The sequence below is a fragment of the Chelon labrosus genome (assembly GCF_963514085.1).
Source record: "Chelon labrosus genome assembly, chromosome: 8".
In the NCBI taxonomy this organism is placed as follows: Eukaryota; Metazoa; Chordata; class Actinopteri; order Mugiliformes; family Mugilidae; genus Chelon; species Chelon labrosus.
The window spans coordinates 21618610-21642203 of NC_140358.1; the positions used below are offsets into that span (position 1 = coordinate 21618610).

The 23594-nt window shown below is 43.0% G+C and overlaps 2 protein-coding genes across 2 annotated transcripts; both read right to left on the reverse strand.

Annotated features, from left to right (window-relative positions):
• Positions 1-692: 692 nt before the first annotated feature.
• fmr1 (fragile X messenger ribonucleoprotein 1) lies at positions 693-11423 on the reverse strand. The gene is made up of 15 exons (XM_084549845.1): positions 10901-11423; positions 8706-8758; positions 8492-8585; positions 6767-6838; positions 6077-6225; positions 5476-5569; positions 5228-5344; positions 4865-5035; positions 4667-4745; positions 4422-4555; positions 4223-4309; positions 3561-3807; positions 3064-3264; positions 2505-2584; positions 693-1332 (listed from the first exon to the last, which is right to left on the reverse strand). Exons 1-15 carry the CDS (start codon positions 10949-10951, stop codon positions 1117-1119), a joined length of 1845 nt encoding a protein of 614 aa, XP_084405971.1. The 5' UTR covers positions 10952-11423; the 3' UTR covers positions 693-1116.
• A 5706-nt stretch (positions 11424-17129) lies between these two features.
• On the reverse strand, positions 17130-23336 carry rab33a (RAB33A, member RAS oncogene family; the record flags this gene model as incomplete). Its single annotated transcript, XM_084549599.1, has 4 exons — positions 17130-17489; positions 17578-17658; positions 19735-19875; positions 22938-23336. 4 exons carry the CDS (start codon positions 23334-23336, stop codon positions 17265-17267), a joined length of 846 nt encoding a protein of 281 aa, XP_084405725.1. The 3' UTR covers positions 17130-17264.
• Between the last annotated feature and the right edge of the window lie 258 nt (positions 23337-23594).

Consider the following 23594-nt stretch of genomic DNA (forward strand, 5'->3'; position numbering starts at 1 on the left):
CCTGACAAACACTCTTGGGAGTTGCTTTGTTATTTGCATCAAAGTGCCTCAGATTTATGTCTCTCCATTTGTATGTCCTGTACGTTTCTTTTTATTTTATTTATTTTGAATTTATGCTTCGTGTCACGGTCAAAGAAACCGCAGGAACTTTAATCTAGGCGGGAACGGGAAACAAAACACAGATGACTTCAACAAAGAGATAAATCTGTTTTAGCTTACGTGCATACCTCTTCGCGTTTAATTCCAAAACACGGATGATTTGAACTTCTCAAGCAGACAAAAAAGAAGAAACCCATAAAGTGCCCTCTACAAACATCTCCCAGTCGGAACTCCAACAGCGATGCATTTTTTTTTGTTTTTTCCCCCCCACATGTAGAAGTTATTTGGGTGGACTACTTCTGTATCTTGGAGCATAATAGTTAAGTTCAAATGTCTCTTGACTGGAAACGTACTTAGCTTTTAGAAGACCAAACACCGAATTTCTCAACCACCTCCTAAAGCTGTGTTTTCAGATCGTCTCCGTCAATCCCCATTTTCACTGAAAATCCTTTTAAGTGAGCAGCAGCAGAAAAAGAAAAGGAACACGTATTTCGATTCCTGATTCCTGCCAACCAATGATTTGCTTTAGTTTTTTCCTCACATGGGAGAGTCTAAATGTGACAGAAGAAGAAGAAAAAAAAACAAAAAAAACACTCAATTTAGCAGATTTAAAGAAAATGGATAGTGAACATGTTTGGGGTAAATGCTGCTGTGAGAGATGAGCTTTAGTCACATCTCTCCTCTTCTTTTCCTTTCGTCCAAAAAAAAAAAAAAAAGACGGTACTGCTTCTTTTACTCCACAGAAGAGCAGTCAAGACCCAACCAGACCAGACCAGACCAGCACAGATACCAGATCAGCTCTGGTCTAAGACTTCACTAAACGGTAAAACGCTTCCATGCTGATGGAAATATGTGTATTCTTGTGTGTGACAAAGACAGAGAAACAAAAAGCCAGACACTGAGACTCTATGATGGTTTATGATGAATTGCCTGCGTGAGTGTGTGTGTATATGTGTGTGTGTGTGTGTGTTTCTGAGAGTGTATGTGTCTAGGTGGGAAGGTCCTCCAGTGGTGTATCTACGACACTCCGTTCACCAGTGCAGGAGCGTCCTGTTTGTCCTTCTTCATCCCTCGGTCTCTGACGGGTCTCGGATGGTGGTGGCGGGACTGGCCCTCGCTGATAACACCCTGGGATGAGGAAGGCCCTCCTGCACCTCCTCCACCTCCTCCTCCACCTCCTCGCACACCTGAGGAGTGCTGTACGCTACGCTCGTTGTTTCCGTCCACGCGGATCTGTGAGGGGAAAGGTAAGTTAGTAGAGTTTTAATCTAAACCGCCTACCACAGCATGAGTTGCTATGAGCATCTCAAGAGAAAACATCCAGCCTCAAAACAACGAGACAGCAGTGTCAGTATTTGGACTAAGTTTTGTTAAATATTCGGTTGGTAGCCAGTGCCTTATATCTTGTGTTTCAGAAAAGGCTCCTGCTGATAATCAAATGTATGGAAATTCTACAGATGGAGACACTAAAACTGTGTGCAAACACCTCAACAGAAGAGATCTGCTGGCTTTCCCACCTCAAAACAACAAGGCAGCTCATCAGCATCAGTAGCTGGGCTACTAGAGTCAGTTCTGGTCAGTACCTGGGAGTCGTCGTGATCCGTTTTTCATACAAGAACTCAACGAAGACTACCCAGAGCAGATGCTAATGGCTAATTTGGCAACGCTGCTTTCCGGTGCATTTGCAAGTTATAAAGCAGTTTGTTTACGTGCAGACAGACCTGTCACATCAGGCTAAAAGAATTCCAGTCTAAATCCAGGTTTAGGGTTCTGCCTAGGATCTACGTCGTAGGTATGGCGTAGTTCCGTACCCTACTCCAACATGAGTCACTCGGTTCCAGTCGCCATTGTCTGAAGCGCACAAAGAAACTCAACACGGCTGACCAGCTGCCAACTAGTGCTTTATAATTACAGAACAATGCCGACACACTAGTTCAAGTATGAGTGATTACACTAGCATAGCCCCGCTCCCTTGAGGAAGTCAATGCCACTAGGCCAAACCTTTAATAATTAATGTAGATGTTTGTTTTGGCAGACACAACATGCGTTGTACCTGTGTGTTTCACAGCCAAAAATCTTAAAAATCTTCTGCTAAGCTCATGGCAGTCTGTCCTCTAATGAATTGTTTAATCCCTTTTCTTCGGGATGTCCTAAATCCTACCCAACATAGGAGTAATTTCCTAGGTTAATAAAGCTTCATAAAAGTAGGACTCATCATGTGTCACAGAGTTTTATTGAGGCGTTGGCTTGATTGTCTGAGATGCTTGATACAGGTCCAGGTCAGAGGGGCAAACAGTTGTATTTAAAATCATGTGGGTCAGTGAACTTGATAAAGAATGCTTCCTAGATGTTAGTATTTACAGTACAACAGTGAATATTAGCTGAGTAATAAATGTGTGTGTTACCTGTAGGGTGTCTTCCGGCCCTCTTGTCTTAGGGTCTCTGATGTGACGAGGTCTTGGCTCGCTCCACTGCATGTCGTCACCTAAACGAGGACAAACCAGAACAAACATGTCAGGAAAGTGGAACCAAAAATGCTGACTAAGTCGGTCACGTTGCCAAAACCTTATATGACCTTTTCCATCGTGGGTGAGCAGCTTTTTGGCAAGAAAATATCTTAAAAATGAGGTGAAATCAGCGTGTGTCATAATTAGAGCAATGCCAGGGGGAAAATGTTGCTCTCAATATAAGCAACACAATAAGAATTTATGTGCAAATGGAGTCTGCAGAGATCTCATTACTTGATTCATTCCCATTCTTTGGGCTATATAGTTTGATGAAAAGCATCTCGGATCGTTATTTATTTTCACTCAGTCAAGAAAATTTTCTTTCATTATCTTCAGAATTAACTTCATCTGCATTCGAGTGGCAGCAATATTCCAGAAATCCCGGCTGAAGAAACAGCTGAATAACACGAGATTCCTGCTAAAAGATCAAAGACAGCCGACGGTAATTACTACCCACATTTATATCCTCCCCCTCCTCTTCCTCTCCCTCCTCGTCCCCTCGGTCCTCCACCGCCGGCTCTCTTCCGCCCATCTGTCCGTCTGGGCAGCGTCCCGCCTCCTGTCATCAGCTCCTCGGTGGGGGCCAGCGACCAATCGCTGAGCTCGTCTCTGTGGTCCGACTCCGTCTCTGAAGCGTTGGACGCCTCTGAGTTGGTGCCTGGGGGAGCGGGTACACGAGTCAAACCTCATTTCAACCGCGTTCGGAAAAGACTACACAGAATTAACCTTTGATGAATAGTTTAGTTTTAGTATAAAGTCGCTGCCCGAGGAAGAGATCAGCACTTGTAGCTTTGTACGCTTATTTCACACTGAATTAATGCCACAGAGAAGAAAAAGTAATTCCACAAATCTGTCTAAAAATAACATCAATCCAGAATTTTGCCATCTATCTATCGATCTATGATTTAAAAACTTTACTTGTTGTTTATGCAGGATGCAAGTAGGATATCGTACCTGAGGCAAAAGCAGCTCCTCCCCCTCTCCGCCCTCGTCCTCCTCTTCCTCCGCCGCCTGCGTAGGGCTTCCCTCCTCCTCCGCCTCCCCCACCTCCTCTCCCCATCCCCAGCCCCATGCCGTTATCGAACACGTAGGTCTTGTCTTTGAGGTTCCGCGGCCCCGTCCCCCCTCCTCCGCCTCCGCCGCCTATCTGTCTTAGCTGTTCGTCAATCTGGAGACGCTCCAGGCGCAACTGGTCCACCTCCTGCGGACGTGAAAAACGTTACAGCGTGTTCGTACAGCGGTCAGGCATAACATTATGACCACCTTCCTAATATTGTGTAGGTCTCCCTTGTGCCTCCAAAACAGTTCTGAGAATGGACATGGGCCTTCTGGAGGGTGTCCTGTGGTGTCTGGCAATGGATCTAACAGTAGCTCAACATCTAAGGATAGAACTAGTTTCTTACCCACTGGGATACTGCTGTGTTTACCGTCTTGCTGGATTAGAGTTTCTTTTCTAATTACAACTGAAGGAAGTGGAACAAGTTCACAACCTCATTCTAACACTTATCCATATACCTGCAGTCTAGTCACTACTATAATGATAGTACTGAGGATGATGGGGGCAGACAGTGACCAGAAGTGACCACCTACGTTTGACAACCTGTGAGGACACAAACCTTAAGATAGTTGAGGTGATAGTCTAGCAGTACAGTAGCATTGGAGATGCTTTCCTTGGTTCCCACAAACACAAATGGCACCATCCCCTGTAAGACACATTAAGAAGAAAGCTTGTTATCTTTGCTAAATTAAATACAGTAGTATACTTGTACCAATATACTGATTGGGATTTGTTGTTACGGGCTTCTTTGTCCTGACCTCGTCTGCCGCTGCTGCCGCCGCCGCCGCCACCGCGGGCTTTTTGTCGTTCTCAGGCTCGATACGAACTCGCACCACACCAGACTTATCAACCACTTCCTGGATCAGTTTGCCGTTCTTTCCAATTACCTTCCCTGTAGAGGCAAAAACATCACTCAGTCACAGTCTTATAATACTTTTAATCTGGCTAATTCACACATGAAACTCAAGATGAGCAATCTAACTGTCCCAGGTGAGTTTCTTACCTACTAAGTTTCTGGGAACTTTGATGACATCTTCAGAAAACTCCAGGAAACTCCTGGCTATACGAACAGCATCCTGGTCCTTGGATGAACAACAGAACAAACATACTGGAACATCTTTCATTTTATTACACTGTGCTAGCATATATGTACACAGACAGGGACCGGTCAGGACAATGTGCATCAGTATGTAAATCCTACCTCTCCGTATATGTGGAAGGTGCACGTCTCTTCGTCCAGGTCTATGTTGGTGACTCCAGGAACTTTGCGCGCTTGCTGAATGTTGGCCCCGTGAGTCCCGATGGCCAGACCCATTAAATCGTCCCGAACGGCAAACTGTTCATGAAACCGTGACGCCAGCTGTCTGGAGCTCTGCAGAGACACGCGGCAAACACAATGAATGCCACAACAGAGCAAGCAGGAAGTGTTGCTGGCAAATCCTATAAAATGCTATAAAGTGCAAAACGATTCTATTATATAAGTGATCCAATTACACGATCCAATTATTTTCTGTGCGCCTAATTTAGTGTGTGTGTGTGTGTGTGTGTTTGCACAACTGTATACCTCCAGCTGTCTGCTGGCCTCTTCGTTCCTCAGCATGAGGGACAGTTTGGTGCGGAGGCTCCTGAAGTGCATGTCACTCATCATATTGGCCCGCTTCGTTGTGACTTCATTCACCGACTGTGAGAACAACAAAAGCCCATTTCTCTCTTTAAGATGCTACTCATGAAGGACGCAGTACATTCAAGCTGATATTAATGCTGCCGTTTAAAGCCGTGCACAGGTGCAACAGAAAATGTAACATGACGAACCAGGATGACGAGCTGCTTTTTCTCCGAGTCGTAGGTGATGCTGAACGCACCCACGGCCTTTTTGAAGTCTTTGTGTGCAGATTCCTTGGAGCACCTGACAACACAGGGCGTATACGTGAACTTCAAGAATCACCATTAGTTAAGAACCACAAAAGCAGTTTGTGTTATCAGCTGTTAATGATAAATCTACCTCAGATATTAATTTGGATCCACCTCTGGACTACATTCACCTGACATGTATCACAGCCGGTTAAAGGCAAAGTGAGGTCCCAGCTTTCTAGCGAAGACCTGTTCAGTCTTTTAGCGCTAGAAGTGAAAGGTGTGTGTGTGTGCAGCCTAATTACAGCTTGATCTTTGCAGCCTCTGATGTCACAGAGAGCTGATATGGAAACTAGAGCAGGTAAACTGTGACCAAAAACCTGCTGACAGTCTGCCATGTCGCTGCCAACAGTGGAAATATTATCTCCACAAGCTAGGTCCTGTCACTGGGTGGATTAGCAGAAGCAATACAGTAACAAGTTCATTTTTTTTTTGTTGGAATAAATCCAAACAAAAAGTTACTCACAAGAACCGAGGAGTATTTCTAGCATGTCAAACTTACATCTGCCGTAGATCCTCGGGTACGTCCAGTCTGATCTTAATGAAGGTGTTTTTTGTGGCTGGTTTATTCGGGTTGACCGGCCGTAACCTCTCCAGCGTCACTATCTCGTTTAATGTAGCGTCGCACGCAGCGTACTCTATAACATAAAACTGGAAACACAGAGAGATTTCAGTCGAGTGATCAGAAAAAGGGAAAACAGATGAAGAGGTCCAACGGCTGAAAATGTAGTTCATTTAAAATTTAAACCAGAAACTGAATAGAATATACATCTCAGGTTGGCCTGAACTCAATCCTCCAATCACAAATTTTGTTAATAGCTTGATGAGGAGGATAACAAACTCGTGACCTCTGACTGGAGAAGCAAGCGCTCCCCATCACAAATCATCAACCAGAAAATTGATGGCACACTTAAGCTGATTATCTACACCTCATAAAATGGATTTTTATCATGCTTTACATTTTATAGGTAGCACTATCAATGTGAAATAATATGCTTAGTGGGCAACATTAATGAGGGAAAAAAAGAACTGACAATAATACATCTAAATAGAGCAAGTATTAGGACTCCATTTAAAGATCATTGTTTTAAAAATGCTGCGCTGTTGTAACGTGATTTGATTGATAACTGACATCCATCCTGTCACTGCAAATCTTATTAAGCCTTTAAAACTGTCCCGGGCCGAGCCTTACCTCTCCTTTGACCATGCGAACCTTGGCCAGCCACCATCCACATGGCTCCTTGTCATTGGCTCTGGAATAAACCTGACAAAAGAAGGGACACAGTGAATACAGAACTGATGTGATCCAAGGTATGTAGCACAGAGACATTGGGCCCAGACAAGTAAAGAAAGAAGCAGATTTGATGCAAAGATAGACTGACAAGTGCTTGCTTTTATTTAATTCTATTAAAAAGGTGACCTCTGACACGGCTAGGTGAAGGACGTACAAACAGTTAGCAAGCTCCACAAATTTTAAAAAACATAAATGAATAGTGAAAACAGAATCAGAATCACAGTTTTCTCCACCCACAAAACTTTTGCGTCGGAAAGTTGGTCTGGAGTCGCTCTGACGGGAACTGATTATGCTCCAGCAAAGATCTGACAGGTTAATCAAATCGTTTGGGTGGGCATCATCAGAGCACCGTGGACTTGAATCAGTTACGACAAAATGGCTCTAATTGGTTGCAGAGGTATTTATACTCCGTATTGGCTAAAACACGCCCCATAATGAAATCCAGACTCATAGGCGACAAACCAATGCTAATCTACACCTTCTTACTAACTGCAGGTGCTTGGGGGTCCCTTGCTGTCCACATGCCTAGATTGTAATTACTTTAATCATCGTTGCACTTTGCATCGAAAGCTATACACCGATCAGCCACAACATTAAAACCACTGACAGAAGAAGTAAATAACATCGACCATCTTGTGACAATTCAATGCTCTGCTGGGAAACTTTTGGACCTGGCATTTGTGTGGATGTTACTTAGACATGTAGCACCCACCTAGACCAAACCAGACACCCCCAACCCATAGCAATGACACTCCTTGATGGCAGCAGCCATGCCCAGCAGGATGCAGCCTGACACAGGCACACACACAAAAACAGATGTTGGAAAAAAAGGTGTTGACCTGGCCTCCAAATTCACTAGATCCCAAACTGATCAAGTATCTGTGGGATGATCCACAGAGGCCCATCCTCTCAACACATAGGACCCAAAGGCCCCCACTAACAACATTCTGTTACCAGACACCACAGGACACCTTCAGAAGGCCCATGTCCATTCTCTGATGAGTCACAACTATTTTTGAGGCACGATGGAAACCTACACAATATCAGGAAGGTGGTCATAATATTATTTCTGCTCTGTTTATCTGTGGTAACGACTTCCTAACCGTTATAACTCAGTAATACAATAAAATGGATCAGTTTGTGAATAAGTCCCTTGTGAATCCTCACTGACAGTGTGGGAAGAAGAACTCTTCAAACTTGTAAATGACAGCGGGCTGACAAGTATGTTTGGCGTAGCATTCTGGATCAAAGTCAAGCCTGTGTATCTTGAGACACCCATAAAAACACTGAAAACATTGCTGCTATTGTTTCCATATTCAAGCTCATGTTTCCACGGAGTGGGGTTTGCTGCAATGAATGCAAGCAAAAACAAACTGCAGAATAAACTAGACATAAAGACGTGCTAGGTGTCACTCTCTCTCCCATCATCCCAGCAATAGGATAATCTTGTTGCAGGACGAGCCCAGGGCTCCCACGTGATATTTGTGACCTGAAATTGTTCTATATGTTCATGTGGCTGAAATGTACGAACATTACTGCTTCAACGATGCTTCTGACTGTTGGGGAAAAGTGTTCTAAACCGACCGTGATGTTCATTTTCCGAAAATATTAAATCTGTCCCACCTCAACCTCATCGCTCTCATTTATGTCCTTGCAGAATCCCGTTGGAGGAGGAAAGCGCACATCCTGGAATGGGATCTGACGCTCCGGCTGCCAACTGGGACAGAGAGAGACACAAATATGCATTTTAAAAGAGAAAAATAGTTAACTTTATCATGGGCCAAATATTACAAATTACAGCATGTTATCTTTGGTTGCGTATTTACATATTACTCACTTGTTTTCAAATGCCACGGTGACTGATCCCTCGTGAACATCCTTCACAAAGGCCTGCAAGAAGAACAGGAGTCAAATAAGGTTTGGTTTTTGCTTTTAAACTGATTTAAATACGCATGTCAAGAAACTGAAATCAAGCGTGAAAAAGGCGAACAGCTCTGCTACTTGAGCTTGACCCAATCCCAAAGCTCTTAGCAACAAAAACATCCAGAAATGTTTTTTCTTTTTTCTTTTTTTAGGGGGGGGGGAGTCAGGTTAAGCTTCATCTCTCTTTCTCTGGTTTTACACACAGTTGGCGTCCATGTGTGTCAAGTGTTGCAAGTAGGACATGCACTGCCTAGAAGGAAAAGAGAGAGACAGGGAGTCTAGCCTATGGGTTGCATTAGCCTGGCAAGCTAACAGTCAGTGATGGATGAAATGAAGCAAAAAGGAGAGCTTCTCAAAATCTCCCAAGATTTGAGGAAAGCTTTACAACTGTGTTAAAAGGGCCCCGTTCACCTAAGACCAAGCCTAGGTATTACGGCCGTTTGAACTGTCAAGATCAAGAAAGAAGCTCACAGTTCAGTAGCCTCATTTATCTACACTAAACTGAAAAGATTTAAGGGTAAAAATGCAGGTAAGGAAACAGGCTAATGAGACACTAGCGTCTCATGTACTGGCAGTAGATTGCAATGGGTGTAGTGTTGTTTCTGGTCATTATACGAATAAGAGCAGTGGCTTATTTGCTATATAAGCTGCTAATGAATCAGCTTCACTCTCAAGCTGTATACTTAAGGCTTCTTCAACGGATTTACTGCAGGAATTAAGTGAAACATCTGCTATATTTATTACCTACTATTACTGCTAGCTGGCAGATGGATGCAACCATTATATTTAATATGTTCATTTAAGACTAGATCCAATTTTAAATATGCCAGCAATGCCAGAGATGTGGCTGGATTCTTTTCTAGTATTATCTTGATGTTTTAGTCCGTCACTGTCAAATAAAAAAAAGTTTAAAACTGTGTGTTCATCAGCAAACGTGAGTGTTTATGAAGCATCTGATCAAGTGCCCGATCTTCAATAAGCTGCGGCCCAATAAATTGACCAAATTTAGCGTTAGCATCCTGGTCGAAGGGGTCAACAGTTCACATCTTAGCACGTGAGCAGCAGGTCTCTGTCCCACAACAGAGCCACAGTAAAATCCCTGATTAAATGAGTGCACATATCAAATCCGGCCATTCCAACCGCAGGCTAACAATATCATTTGAATCTATTGAAAGACTGGTTTTTAGCCTGTGGCACACCCAGCTTAGAGGCTAAAGTACACTTACCGCTGATGTCACTATCTTTAACTTGTCAAAGAGCCAAGGGAAGATCCCCTGGGGAATCTTTTCTTATATTCGGGAATGTGCATTTTTTTATTTCCCCATATATTAAAAAATAATAATAATTAAACTTGTGATAAATAAAATATGAGGAGACTGAAGAGTACACCTGTGCCTAAAAGATTAAATACAGCTCAGAGATTGTTTTCTAATGGCTGCACTACACACTTTAGCAATAATGGAAATCCCCAAAACTGGAAGTAGAAGGATTGTACTTTGAATACTTTATGACAGAGTATTCTAAGTGCACTTCCATTCTGCACAGGTCTTGGATCAACACTGCCATCAGTATTTGGTTCAATCCCCTTCATCCTACTCTACCTGTTGACTCAAATTGACCCCAAATACCCCCAGCTGCCTTCATAAAACAAAAACTACCTACCCACTGTGATAACACGCTGCTTACACAAAACACCAGCCAAGATCAGGGCACCTACTCTGAATGAAGTTAAAAAATACAAACGATGACCTGTATTTGTGAACCTGCCACCAGCCCCTGTCCATCACTTCATAGGTAACATTAGATCACAATCGCGTCCACATTGGCGACACTGCTGCAACACCTGCACCCATTTAGCGACGACATATCCAACAATAACTGAGTAATTTAGCTAGTAGCACTGAGGTTACAGGAGCAGCAGCAGCGTTAGCTTTGTTTACAGACAGGTTTACTATACCTCCACGTCCCGGTGGAGGCTGGCCACAACCACCGAGGCCCGCACATACAAGCAGGCATCTCTTAAGCTAGCCCGGTAAGACAAATTTTAATAGTAGCCTTACACGTGTGCGTTATGTGGTGACTGGGATATCAAGAAAGTCGCCAACTTACCTTATAAAAAGCCCCACTGGTCCCCCTCACTTCCACGACTAGCTCCTCCATGACGCAAGTTACCACAGCTCGCTAGCTAGCTAACTACCGTTAGCGTTGTTAGTAGCTAGCTAGCTAGCTGGCTAGCCTAGCGGTAGCCAAGGTAGAGCTTGCTATCGTAAGCGTCGCTAGCTAGCCCGAATATCCTGCCAGCTGGATGCAAGGAGAGGCCACGGTAACTGTGTGTGACCGTAACGGTGTTCCCCGTTTTTGCGCCGCCTGCGAATTCTGCCTTTGTTTCCGTGCTGATTTTTTTGCAATTCCGAGTGTGTGGTGAATCAAAAGCGAAACAAGTGGCTAGCCAGGTTAGCTCGTAGTAGCTAGTTATGTTAATGTTGTGTGATTAGTGGTGGAGCAGCTACTGCTGGTCGCATCTCTCCATGTGACGTCTGCGCTTTCTTCCTCTACTGAAACCAGAGGCTGCCTGCGCTCATACGAGCCTATTGCTGCTCTCCACGGGTAATAAATAGGAATGCCTCTTTGATATGGCAGGGAATTTGTTCAAATAAAAAGGACCGCTGTCTCTGCCCTGCAATGCACTCCATCCAATTTGTGAGTGAAATATAAAAAAACAACATATTATTATTCTAAGTGTCTCCAAGGTTCACATGTGACCTATTCTTCCTTTAAGTTTACAGTGTGCATTGACAGAAAGAAAAAAATTCTGTCTTCAAGTTTATTGTGTGTTGTATTGGTAGGATGTTTGGTTCCTCCACCCCACTACCTCCCACTGTAAAAAACATTTCAGATATTTCAGAACCCGCCCTGCGATAGACTGGCGACCTGTCCAGGGTGTACCCCCGCCTCTCGCCCCGATTACAGCTGGGATAGGCTCCAGCAGACCCCGCGACCCTTAACAGGAATAAGCGGTTACAGAAGATGAATGAGTGAATGGATGAATGAATATTTCAGAACCCAGGACAGCAACCCCTTTTCTTGGAAATCTAATCAATTATCTGTGTTATTTCACACCCATTCCAGCTTTATTTAATGAGATGCTTCACTTAAAGAGTGAATTACAGAATAATATAATATTATTATATTATATTATGGCACAGTGGGACAGTGGTTTGGTGGTTAGCACTGATGCCTCACAGCTGCGATAGACTGGAGATCTAGCTGTCCAGGGTGTACCCCGCCTCTCACCCGATGACAGCTGGTATAGGCTCCAGCCCCCTCCTCCCCGCGACCCTTCACAGGACCAGCGGTTACAGAAGACGATTGAATGATGCGTGGATTCTGTCCAGGTACTCCGGCTTCCTCCCAATGTCCAAAGACATGCTCCTTGGGTTAATTGGTGATTCTAAATTGGCCGTATGTGTGAGTGTGTCTCTCTGTGTTGGCCCTGCAATAGACTGGGTGCACCGCCTGGACAGGTTGGTGTCCTCTCGCCCGATGGCATCTGGGATAGGCTCCAGCCCCCCCGCGACCCTTCACAGGACAAGCGGTTACAGAAGATGAATGAATGAATGAATGAATGAATAACAGACATTTTTACTCAGGCTTTCCGTATTCCTAGTGGTTATTTTCACTGTATGTCTCTTGTAGCTAACTCCACACATTGATTTGCTTCACACCCCCAAATGGCCAAACATATTTTCTCATGTTCTGGTGTTTAAGATGTTTCTGATACCTACAAACATCTGTCTGCCTGGAGGAGTCCGAGCATATACAGTAGACCACCACTGACAACTGTTCAGATTTTAATGTCCTCTCATCGACTTCAGAGTCAGTATCAAGAGTCATATGAAACATGTTGTTTTCCCTCTCATTCTCACCGACATTCAGTAACGCTCATCTGCAACATCCATTAATGGACACATGATCTGCTTGAGGATTACATTTTCAAGCCAAGGCCGAGGAACGACCACAAGCCCCAAGTTTAGAGGGAGCGAGAGAGACAAGGGGAAGATGGAGACAAACCGCAGACGGACTGAGATATGATGCAGAGAAAGAAAGAAAGAAAAATAATTTTTTAAAGTATTAGGGGCCGCAGAAACTCAGAAGCACTGACAGTGAAATATGAGACGGGCATGGAGGGACTTAAAGGGATAAACCATTGCGAGATTGAGACAGAAATAGAATGGAAATTGGGTGACACGTGAAGGGTGAAATAAGATTCAGGGCAGAGAGTAGGAGAATGGAAAAACACATGAAATCTAGAGTTTCATTGTGCGTGGGGGGGAACCATCTATCAATACTGCATAGTTTAGTTAGCCAACAAATGGATTAATGGTCAAAACAGACGTGTTAGTGAGAACTCTATCATGCTAATGCTTAGGGATGCACGCAGTCTTAAGATCGTATTGCTGAACAGAAGGAACGGAGGTCTGAGTCGAGTAAAGCTTCTTCATCAGTTTTATCAGAAGTCCCTTTGTGAGATTGTAACAACAACAACATTACATATGAAACACACAGAAGAAGATATTCGGATACAGTCCAAAACAATAGTAAAATCTACAAGAAAAAAAAAAAGCTTTGTCACCTCAGATTTGTGAATGAAATGATGACTGCAGAATAAAATCAAGTAACACCACTCTTAAGGCTTTTGTTAAAGGAGTGATTTGGTATTTTGACTTTTAGTCTGAAATATTCCGTAGTATTGTCTAGGTGCATTATCCTTCAGTCTGAGGATGAGGGCGCGAATCCCTGTCAGCAACCATCCATGCTGCTGAAGTGTCATTGAGAAAGAGCTGCTGTTTTGTAGCTGACCTTGACTTTCTACTTCTACAGTCTCATATTAACCTGAACTGGTTGTAAACAAAAGTAAACCCACAATAAATTAACTGTTTTTCATAAACAGTGAGTTCAGTCAACTGGTCTGATGTGACCCTTCACATGTGTTGGTCACAGTTGCCCCAGTTGCTCTATTGATATTAAATAAATAAAGACAATAGAGAGAAAATAAATGAATTTGCTTATGTGACACCAAATAGCTCCCCCATGGAGGAGTATTTCCAATGTATACTTTCGTAAACAAACTAATATTACATCATTATGGTTGTTATTGTGTAGTATAGTATTGAAATGATCTTGAAATCGGTGACAGAATAGCAGAACATTTTGGTAACGGATGAAAATAAGTAGTCGGCATGGTGCGGCCGGTAGGGTTGCAATAAACAATTCTTTTCATTATCAACTGTATGTGAAAAGTGACAATCACAGCTCTGCAAAGGCAGTGTACCTGTTCATTAGTCTTGTTTTGTCCAACCAGCCGTCTAAATCCTTAGTATCTTAGCTAGTTTACTATAACATACATTCACCCACTTAGGGTTAGGGTTTAACCTAACCCTAACCCTTGACAGTTCATTAGCTACACTATTGAAAACAAATGCATTCTAATATAACAGTCCTTCACTGCATCCTAGCATCATGACTGGTTTAATGTTCAGCTGATGTTGAAACAAGGTGATGATTCAACTGTTTGATCATTTTGGATAATAGCTCTCAAGATAATAGAAACAAGTGCTGGTACAACACAACACAGCTCAATAGTGCTACAAACCACAGCCTCCAAAATGGAAACACAGATGAGTCAACAGCTCTCTCAGTTATCTAAAACAAATGTGAAGACAAGAATCCTTTTGTTTTTGACTAGTGTACCTAATAAACAGGCAAGTGAGTATATTTGAGAAGCTGAGCAAAATTTAACCAATTGAATTTAAGCAATAAACCAAACACCAAACAGGATGTAGATGAATTTTCGATTCGGTCTTCCATGGGCTACTGAGTACCCGGTTCAACGTGTCAAAACATTGTGTCATGTTCTCATATTGATGTATTCTACAGAGTTTACTTGGTGTTCATTAATTAATTCAACTATTTTGAAGAAAAGCAAAAATACCAGACTAAATTTCAAGATGTCAAGGCATCCCTTAAAGAGCAAGCACAGGTTATGAAACGATAGCACAAAAAGAGCAAAAATGTCATAAAAGCATTAATTAATGTACAAAGCATGTTGTGGGTACAGAGAAAGGGGGAAAGATAGCGCACGTACACACTGTTACTGAAAGACCTGGGTAAAAATCAACATCTAACATTTGTGATTTCGAATAGTTAAAAAAAAGAGAGCATTTTCCTTTTCAGTCATTTCAAATCTGAAAAAGAGTCAAATGCTGTTTTATTCAGACTTGCTAACTTTATGACACAAATGCAGGCATATTCTTCTTTTTTCCCATGTGTTTGTCTTCTTGTTTGGCTTGCACAGTCATCTCACTTGTATTTCAAGGACTGACTTAGCCGTGTTTTGCTAAACTACTGACAGAAAGAGTTGTAGACACGTGTAAGTGGATAAAAAGTTGTCAGGTGAACCCTGTATTAGGTGCTGGGATGTCTTCCAGTAGCCCGCAATCCTCAACTTAATAAGCGGTTCGGAAAAAATGTTATCGAGCCTTGGCTCTGGGTTATATGTATGGAAACCGAAGTCTCGTCTTCAAGTCACAGATTTGCCCGTACAGTCACGATGAATCAGTGATTTCCTGGTATTTTACAGTAACCTAATTTGATTTGCTTGTAACAGCTGCTTGGTCATGTTGCTACTGGCATAAGCATTCACTGAGATGATCATAACAATCAACAAAACACACTGGACCGACAGTGGCTCTCTGGATTTGCACAGTGTGTTCATTTAATCAGGTCACGAGACAATTAGCTCGGAGGGAGCATTGCTTTTAAAATGCTCGCCCACATACGGCATCCGGATGCATTAATAGGAATCCTCAAAAGGAGGCTACACTGATAAAATGTGCTAAGTGTGCTGCTATATCAAACTGACAGCATCACAGTCAGGACATTGGATTGATGCCTTATTACGCAAAGGCTTCGCAGCTTCACCGCTGAGTTATGTTGTGAGTTTTTCCACCCGTAACCCAGCTGGGAGCTGTCTCGGGGTAAATCATACTGCCACACTGTGTATAGTGAATGATGAATATGGCATTCTGTTTCATGCAGCCTGCATCAACAATTCTGGACTCATTCCTTGATCCTAAATCAGGGTTAAAAGTTCACTGCTCATCCTGGCTCGGCTGCAACACGAAGGCCTCTGCATTATATGTACAAGTGATCACAGTGTGGAGAACACATTATCTAAGGAAGCCAAAAGGCCTCCACCTTGAAAAATATTAATCGGAGAATGTGGAATTGTCGTGGATAAGTAGGACTGGAGTCAGCCGACTGGCTATCTTGAAGTAACACGAGGCTGGGACAGGAATTTTCTGCAGTCGCACACAAAGAGAAAGATGGCTAAGCCGTGGGGAAACCTTGAAGAGGATATCTTTACATGAAAAGATGAGAAAGAGGAGCCTTGCCTTCCCTTATTCGTAGGAGATGGCATTTCTTCTGCATAACGGTAAAAGGATCTGACAGCTTCTAAATCAATAGGTGACATGCTGCCTGGTAACCTATAAATAGTTCATGTTGAGAAAACCTACTTGTCAAGGACTTCTTCTGGAGGTCCACTGAGCAAGTCTTGGATTTTTCTGCCCCCCTATTTTATATATCTGCTCATCTTACCCATGCATTCATGGACTCACTGCGATTTTGAGTCCTACTTGAGCTAGCTAGATATAAGGTAAATTAAATGACTGAAACAAAAATAGTCCCATTAATCCTCACAAAAAAATGTCTGTATAAACAAAAGTCACCTTGAGGGGTTAAAAATGACTGAAACCTCTACAATAGTTCCTTAAGACTACGATAGAGGCAGTGTTTTACTTTTTAAGGCAGTAGAAAAAAGGCTGGGAAACAGTACTTTCAGTTAGAATGGTGGTGAAAAATGTGACGGTTAAGGACGGCAAAAAATCTGTTAAAAAGTTCCACTAGGCTGCCGTTAATAACAGCTGCGACGGACACCAAGCCAGGCCTGGTTTCTTGAAAAGCTTTGCATCAGGACTGTCTGTTGCGGATTCCATAGAAAGTATGTTTACTCAGATTGTGTCTATGCTCGAATGAGTGGAAGAATTTCTACACTATACGGTAGTCTAAAAGGCAGCATCTTCTATTTTTCCTTGTTAATAAATAGGTCACTACCTAATCCCTCTCTTTCCTTCTGTCAAATTTTCCTCCGCAAGAACAAGAACGCCAACGATGTTTCGGTCCTTTCTGCAAGCTTCAACCTCCTCCTATCCCCTACTTCCTTATAACACGCTTCTCTAAATGTCAGCTTCAACTCCACCCATCCTCCTGCTAAACCTGAAAAGTTGCACTTAATTTTAAAAGACCCTTGTTTTTGCCCCACTCTGCCGTCATCCCTCTCCTCCTCTTCCTTGACATGCACAGTTACTCTTCCCTCTTCCCTTCCATTATGCCTCCCACTCCTCCGCTTCCCTCAACAAGGACATGTACTTTTTGTTTCAGTCTCTTGCGAGAGTCGCACTCTCCCGTCCTCTCTCTCCACGTCTCTGTAGAGCAGGGATTTCTGGGCCTTCAGGCGACAGGCCAGGGACATGAAGATAGAGTCGACATTCTGACTTTCTCTCGGGTCCTTTGCGGACGTTTCGAACAGCAGCATGTTGTGGGCGTCGGCGAACTTCAACGCCATGTTGGAGGGCACCTGGGAAAGCACCAGTGTGTGGCTGTGAACTGCATGGTCAATGTCAAAGTATTAAATCATGCTGCGATACTTGCTTGCGTACACCAACCTGAATTTGGTCCACAAGGTCACACTTGTTCCCCACCAGAACTCGAGGTACTGACGCCGACACTCGATGGCCATTGCACTCCTGAAACAGAACAGGACGGGCCTTATTAGACTGTGGATAGATGAGTAGGAGAACAATCACATATTGGCCTCTCAGTTCTAATTGCAATGAATTTCTATTATTCAGTATCTCCCATTCGGCCAAAACAACTGCAATCAGCATAAGTAAAATCTAATATTGACACAAACTGATTTGATTCAGCCAATTACAAATCTTGGGCGGCCTTTCTGTGTGGAGTTTCATATTCTCCCTGTGTCTGGGTGGGTTCTCTCTGGTAACTCTGGCTTCTCCCACCATCCAAAGACATGCTCGTTAGGTTAATTGGTGATTCCACTTGAGTGTGAATGGTTGTCTGTCTCTCTGTGTTAGCCCTGCCATAGGCTGGTGACCTGTCCGGGGTGTACCCCTCTCTCGCCCAATGACTGCTGGGATAGGCTCTAGCCCCCCCGCGACCCAGAGTTACAGAAAAGTAATGAATGAATAAATTACAAATCAAAGCAAAAAAGGAAAAGAGTGTCCATATGGTTAGGGTTAGGGTTAGGGTTAGCTAGGTATCCATATGGTTCTAGCAATAAGAATAACCATCTTGGTTAATAAAAAACTCATACTTTCAATTTTGCTGCAGCATTATCATAAATAATTGCACCACAGCTAGAAGGACCTTTACAAATAATAAAGTATATATTACTTCTAGGGCTGTTTTAAAGTCAAAGTACTCTTTGAATGAAGAAAACTAAACGTAATATTCTATTTGTAAGGATCTGATCACATGTGGGGAGCCATAAACACCTCAAACTGGTCCTCCGGCCCACTGCTCTGAGTGTACACACTGCTGAGTGAATAGATAAGTTAAATGCAAAGAAAGAACTTCCTGATCAGTAGGAATTAACATTCAAAATACGAATCGTGACAGTGTAACAGCTCACGCCTTGCAATGGGTGTGATGAGGGACGTGGGGGAACTGCGCTCTCACTCGCTTTACTGTTCTCAACATCGTAAAACAGGAAATTAGCAAGCTGTGCTGAATGCATAATCATTTCCACAAAGCTGAGAAGCATTGTGTAAATGAGACCATCAGCTGCCTGTTGAATGTAGTGTTACTGCAACGACCAAAATGCCTTACCTTGTCACTCAAGAAGCTAAAGTAATGTAAATGTGTTCATAAGTACATTTCTTTTTGCGAAAGAGACCAAAAAAAACAAAGACCTCATTTCTGATATTTTAACTGACATAGTTTCTACTGCTACTATCACCACAAACACTTGCGTTCTGAAAGCAGTCCTGCCATTTTCATTATTTCAGTTTCAGACAATTTAACTTATAGTGTATTCACATGCTCTTTGGATGATCTAGTTGAGAATTTGGTTTTCTGACTTTGGTGTGTTCAGGTGCCTTTAAGTTGGAACATTTTTCAGATGATTCCAACCTCACATGAGTGAGATGTGTGGAATTACCAATGTTGTGGGGAAATGTGGGTTTGGAGTCATTGGGAGTTGCTTATTTGAGCCAATCAGATCAAATGGGGCAAGATTACTGCACTGATGAACTGAAGAGTAACAGTGACATAGCTATACTGGTCATTAGTGTCCTTGAGTTAATTCTGTTTATAACAAATTGCCTCTGACTGGTTATAGGACTATCCAGCTGCAAGCAGAGGGATTTTTTTGTCTGTATTAGTTGAAAGGTGCCCCATAATGACATCCAAATGGCTATGCCAGGCTAGTGTTGTATGCCTTTGCTCCAAAAATGAACACAACACTTTAAGAGCTGTTTCCACAGAGCGTGGGAAATGGGTTAGGATTACAGTAGTTACATGTACTGCTTAAATTGCCGTCTTCAAATGGGGTCATGTTAACTCACCAGAAGAGTCCATATGAACGGCCACAGCAGTGGTTACCTTACGTGAAGACTTCATAGCAAACCATGCTGCATTTTAATGTAAACCTCACAGTATCGACCCATAGAAAATGAATGGTCTTTGTTAAGGAAGACCACATATGGTGTTCACAGTGCCAAAGAAGAAGAGCTGTGACTAATGCCTGTAAGAAAGTATTAGTATTTAGATTTTTTATTTATTTTTTGCATTGTTTTGCCAACCTCTATCCAAGTTTGTAGGTTGCGGAAGGAAGTCATCTTGGTAACGTCATACACAAAGACCACTGCGTGGACATTTCGGTAGTAGTGTTCCACCATGGATTTACGAAAGCGCTCCTGGCCTGCTGTGTCCCACACCTGCACCTGTGGAGGTAGACAAAACCCAGTAGGTCTGTGTTTTAATATGACTTAAACAGAAACATATGCAGCTGATGACCACCAATGGGACGGGCTCCAAGATAATACAAAGATCCAAAGATGTATTCTCTTAGAACATCTGGTCGGTCATAAACGCGCTCCAGTTTGAATGTCAGAGAAATACCGGCACCCAGAGTGACGGAACCCAGATATACAGGCTTAGTGTGCAACTATTCACATATTTTTTTATTGAATAAGAAGAAAGCTGTGAATATGAATCTGTTACAGCGTTTCTGGCTACGTTTCTGTCTCCGGAGAGCACAGTTCTACAGCATGATGAGGTTTTCTTCTTAATCATTGAGAGAGGCTCCAGACAGTGTATAACCAAATTAGACGGGCACAGATTTTGGTTTACAACCAAAGTAAATCATGCAGGTTGGCTAGCCAGGTTCATCACACGTTTCATTCACTACCACGTCAAAAATGGGAAGTGAAGACAAGGGAAAGATTATCTTAAAGGATTATCTTAACCTTCATGCAACATTAGGTATGTTTTTGTCCATTTGGGCCATCATTTTGGCTTGTTGTAACAAAGTCTATCTCTACACAAAGTTTGAAATTTGAAACAAAAATTCTAATAGGTTGACAGAACACTGTGAAAAAAAATTACTACCCACTTGAGTCATTAAGGACAAAATGTCCATGTTCAAAAAACTGCTATAAAAACTTAACTGACTCATATTTCCTTCTGCTTTTTTCTGCATAAATCCCTTAAACCACTTCAGCACTTTACAAAACTAAAAATCCAATCATTTTGAGAATTTTAACCCTTTTAATGGCAGTTTGATTACAAAAAAACAACATTAGCCTTATTTTCCATAAAGCTAATGTTGGAGGGCTGGGGCATTTTTTTCAAATCAGTCTTGGATATGACCAAGATTATTTAAAATGTTTACTTGAATGCATTAGTTTTTGTGTAGCATCAGATTTAAAATGTACTACCCTCTTGACTAGCTTAGTGAAACAAGATTAACTAGTTTGTTGGGGGTATGATGCCTGGTTTAGCTTTATTCCTTATCCAGTACACTGGTGTTGTACCTGGTCCATTCCCTAACTGCACATGTGACGTCTCATATTTAACCAGGACAAAGAAGAAGCTACCTTTATTCTCCCCTCGCTGCACCTTCAGTAAGCTCACTGAATGTTTTTTCAGACTGCGTGGCACTTTGTGTGTCAACAGGGATGTCCCTCAACACTGAGGCCAGGCCTGCAGCTTAAAAAGTGAATTATCTGCTATTTACCATTTGGAAAGGCCTTAACCAAGCCATCCAGGAGCAGAGGTTGAATACTGCATTGATCAAAGCTCACTGTGTGTTAACACCGGCTTGCCCTGTAATTTGACTATAGGCTTACTAATGATAACGAACTGAAATCATAAGGTTTCCAATAACACTGCTTTACCCATTTCCTCCTTTAAATTCATCAGCAGAAATGCCTCTTTAAACCAAGAGCACATTAAATCCATGAAATTTAAACAAATATTTGAAGAAAAATGTGAAACTCCTACACTGTTTACCTCGTCTGTATGTCGCACAAACTTGAGAATAATTGCCATCGTTTTGACACCTTACTCTGCACGTCTATACTTAGTGCTCTGCTATTTATAGTCCTCTGCAGCTTATACCGTTTGTTGTTGCCAATCTGTGTGCCACCTGATTCACCTGGAGAGGACAAGAGTGACACTAACAGTCCTGCATCTTACCATCTGGATGATGCACACTATTTCAGCTTCAAACCTCCGCTCCAGTGTCAAGGCAAAACTGTGGGATCATTAATAATGACGGGCACGGTGACAATATCATGGCAAACTGTCCGTTGGATGCTGATAAATCTCCTGTCCTGCGCAGCTGTAACGGTTGCCCTCTCTTTGTTGTCAGCTAGAGGCTAATGGTGGACAAGAGAGTAGTCAGGTTGCAGGAGTGATCTTTACACTTTGTCACGATGCTGCTCATACCCTCTGAGCACAGCAGGTGTTTTGGGGGAAGAGTTTCGGTGACTCAGACACACTGACCTAATAGGTAAAGTGGATGGCGTTTGTGCAAGTGTGTTTGTGAGTCAGCATTAGGGGGCATATGGAGGTTGCAGACAGGCTGTTCTACTGAGCTGGGGGAGGGGGAGCACTTAAAGGGTATAGGTATGTTCATGTATATGTTTGTTATAGTGTGTCAGTGTTAAGTGAGGAGTGGTAAACGGAATAAGACATCTACGATTATTATTACACTGAGTTCCAACGCTGATTTTTTTTCGACATCTGCTAATGTGTATTTCCCCTGATCATTATGGAGATCATTAAATTTTAATCACACAAATACTACTGCAGTATTATGGCCTTTTATAATGGTGCTGCTCTGACTTGTGTAGAATTTATTGATAGACACTTCGCTTGCCACAGTGTTTAGAAATGGATGTGTGGTCACTGATGATGAGTTAAAAAGGAAAATTATGAGCTATTTTCCAACAATAGCTGGATCATCAAACCCTGCATTTTATTATATATCTACAATTGAATCGTAACAAATGTATGAATGAGTCAAGGCTGCTGGAGATGCACGTGTATTTACCCCAAAGCTGTTTTTATCGGAATTTCAAGTAAGCACCCTGGACAAGTTTAATAATTTATAAGCATAATGAAAGTACAGCATCGAATGCTTCTTAAATTCAGACTACAGGTCGAATTTTTTATTTTTTTTCTAAGGATAATCTGAAATGCATATCCTGTTCTTTTCTTTGGGCTATTGTTGACTGCCAGGGCTGACAAAGCCTGTGCTGCCAAGGGATGCTGAAAACCTCCAGCATGCGCCGGAAGATTTAAAATGTGCCATTCCTCTAAAAGGTTTCTTTTAAGTGAAGTGTGTTGGATGGATATCATGAAAGAATGTGAGATCAGACTCTGAGCCCCCAGCTGATCCACAGAAAGAGAAGGAGGAGGGGATGTGGAGTGAGGAAACACCGCTGATCACCATCCAGCCCCCACTGCTTCTGCTGCTGCTGCTGCTGCTGCTTTTTACCTTGATAGTCTCCCCTTCGATCTCCACCGCCTTCTCCCTGAAGTCCACGCCGATGGTGGCCTCGGTCTTATCGGGGAAGCTGCCCCCCGTGAAGCGGAAGGTGAGGCAAGTCTTCCCCACGTTGGAGTCCCCGATGACGATGATCTTAAAGATCCGCGTCTGGATGCTCAGCTCCAGGGAGGAGGTGCTCAGATCCACGGAGGACGTGATGCTCTGGGCGGCGTCGTTGCTGCTGCTGGCCCGGCTCCGGCTCGCTCTGTGTAAATCCATGGAGGATGTCAGGATCGTGACATTGTCGTCCGCTCGGCTTCTTCTTGCGATTCCTCTCGCACCACCACCACCTCCTCCTCCTCTGCCACCCGGAGCTCGGGTCTCCTCCTCCGGGGAATCGTTGGTCATTATGCCGGAGGAGGCGATGCGCAAATCAGGGTGTGTGCGCGTGTGTATGGAGAGGAGAGAGGGGGTGGACGGATGGATAGATGAGTGAAGGGAGGGGAAAGGAGGAGGAAAGGAGGAGACCGGAGATGCAACAATACCGACGATGCTCTCTCTTGTCTCAGCAGCTGACTGTGGCCTTAAAGGGAGAAGCATTGTCAAAGAAAACCATCGCAGAATACGCTCAACTTTAGATATAAAATTAACCTGTAAATAAAAAAC

Excerpts from the sequence above, each read along its gene's own strand:
- fmr1 (XM_084549845.1), bottom strand. The coding sequence starts at position 10,951 with ATGGAGGAGCTAGTCGTGGAAGTGAGGGGGACCAGTGGGGCTTTTTAT. Across the intron at positions 4,746-4,864 it reads CCTTCCACATATACGGAGAG|GACCAGGATGCTGTTCGTAT; the intron begins GTAGGATTTACA and ends TGTTCATCCAAG. Across the intron at positions 1,333-2,504 it reads GGCCGGAAGACACCCTACAG|ATCCGCGTGGACGGAAACAA; the intron begins GTAACACACACA and ends TTCCCCTCACAG.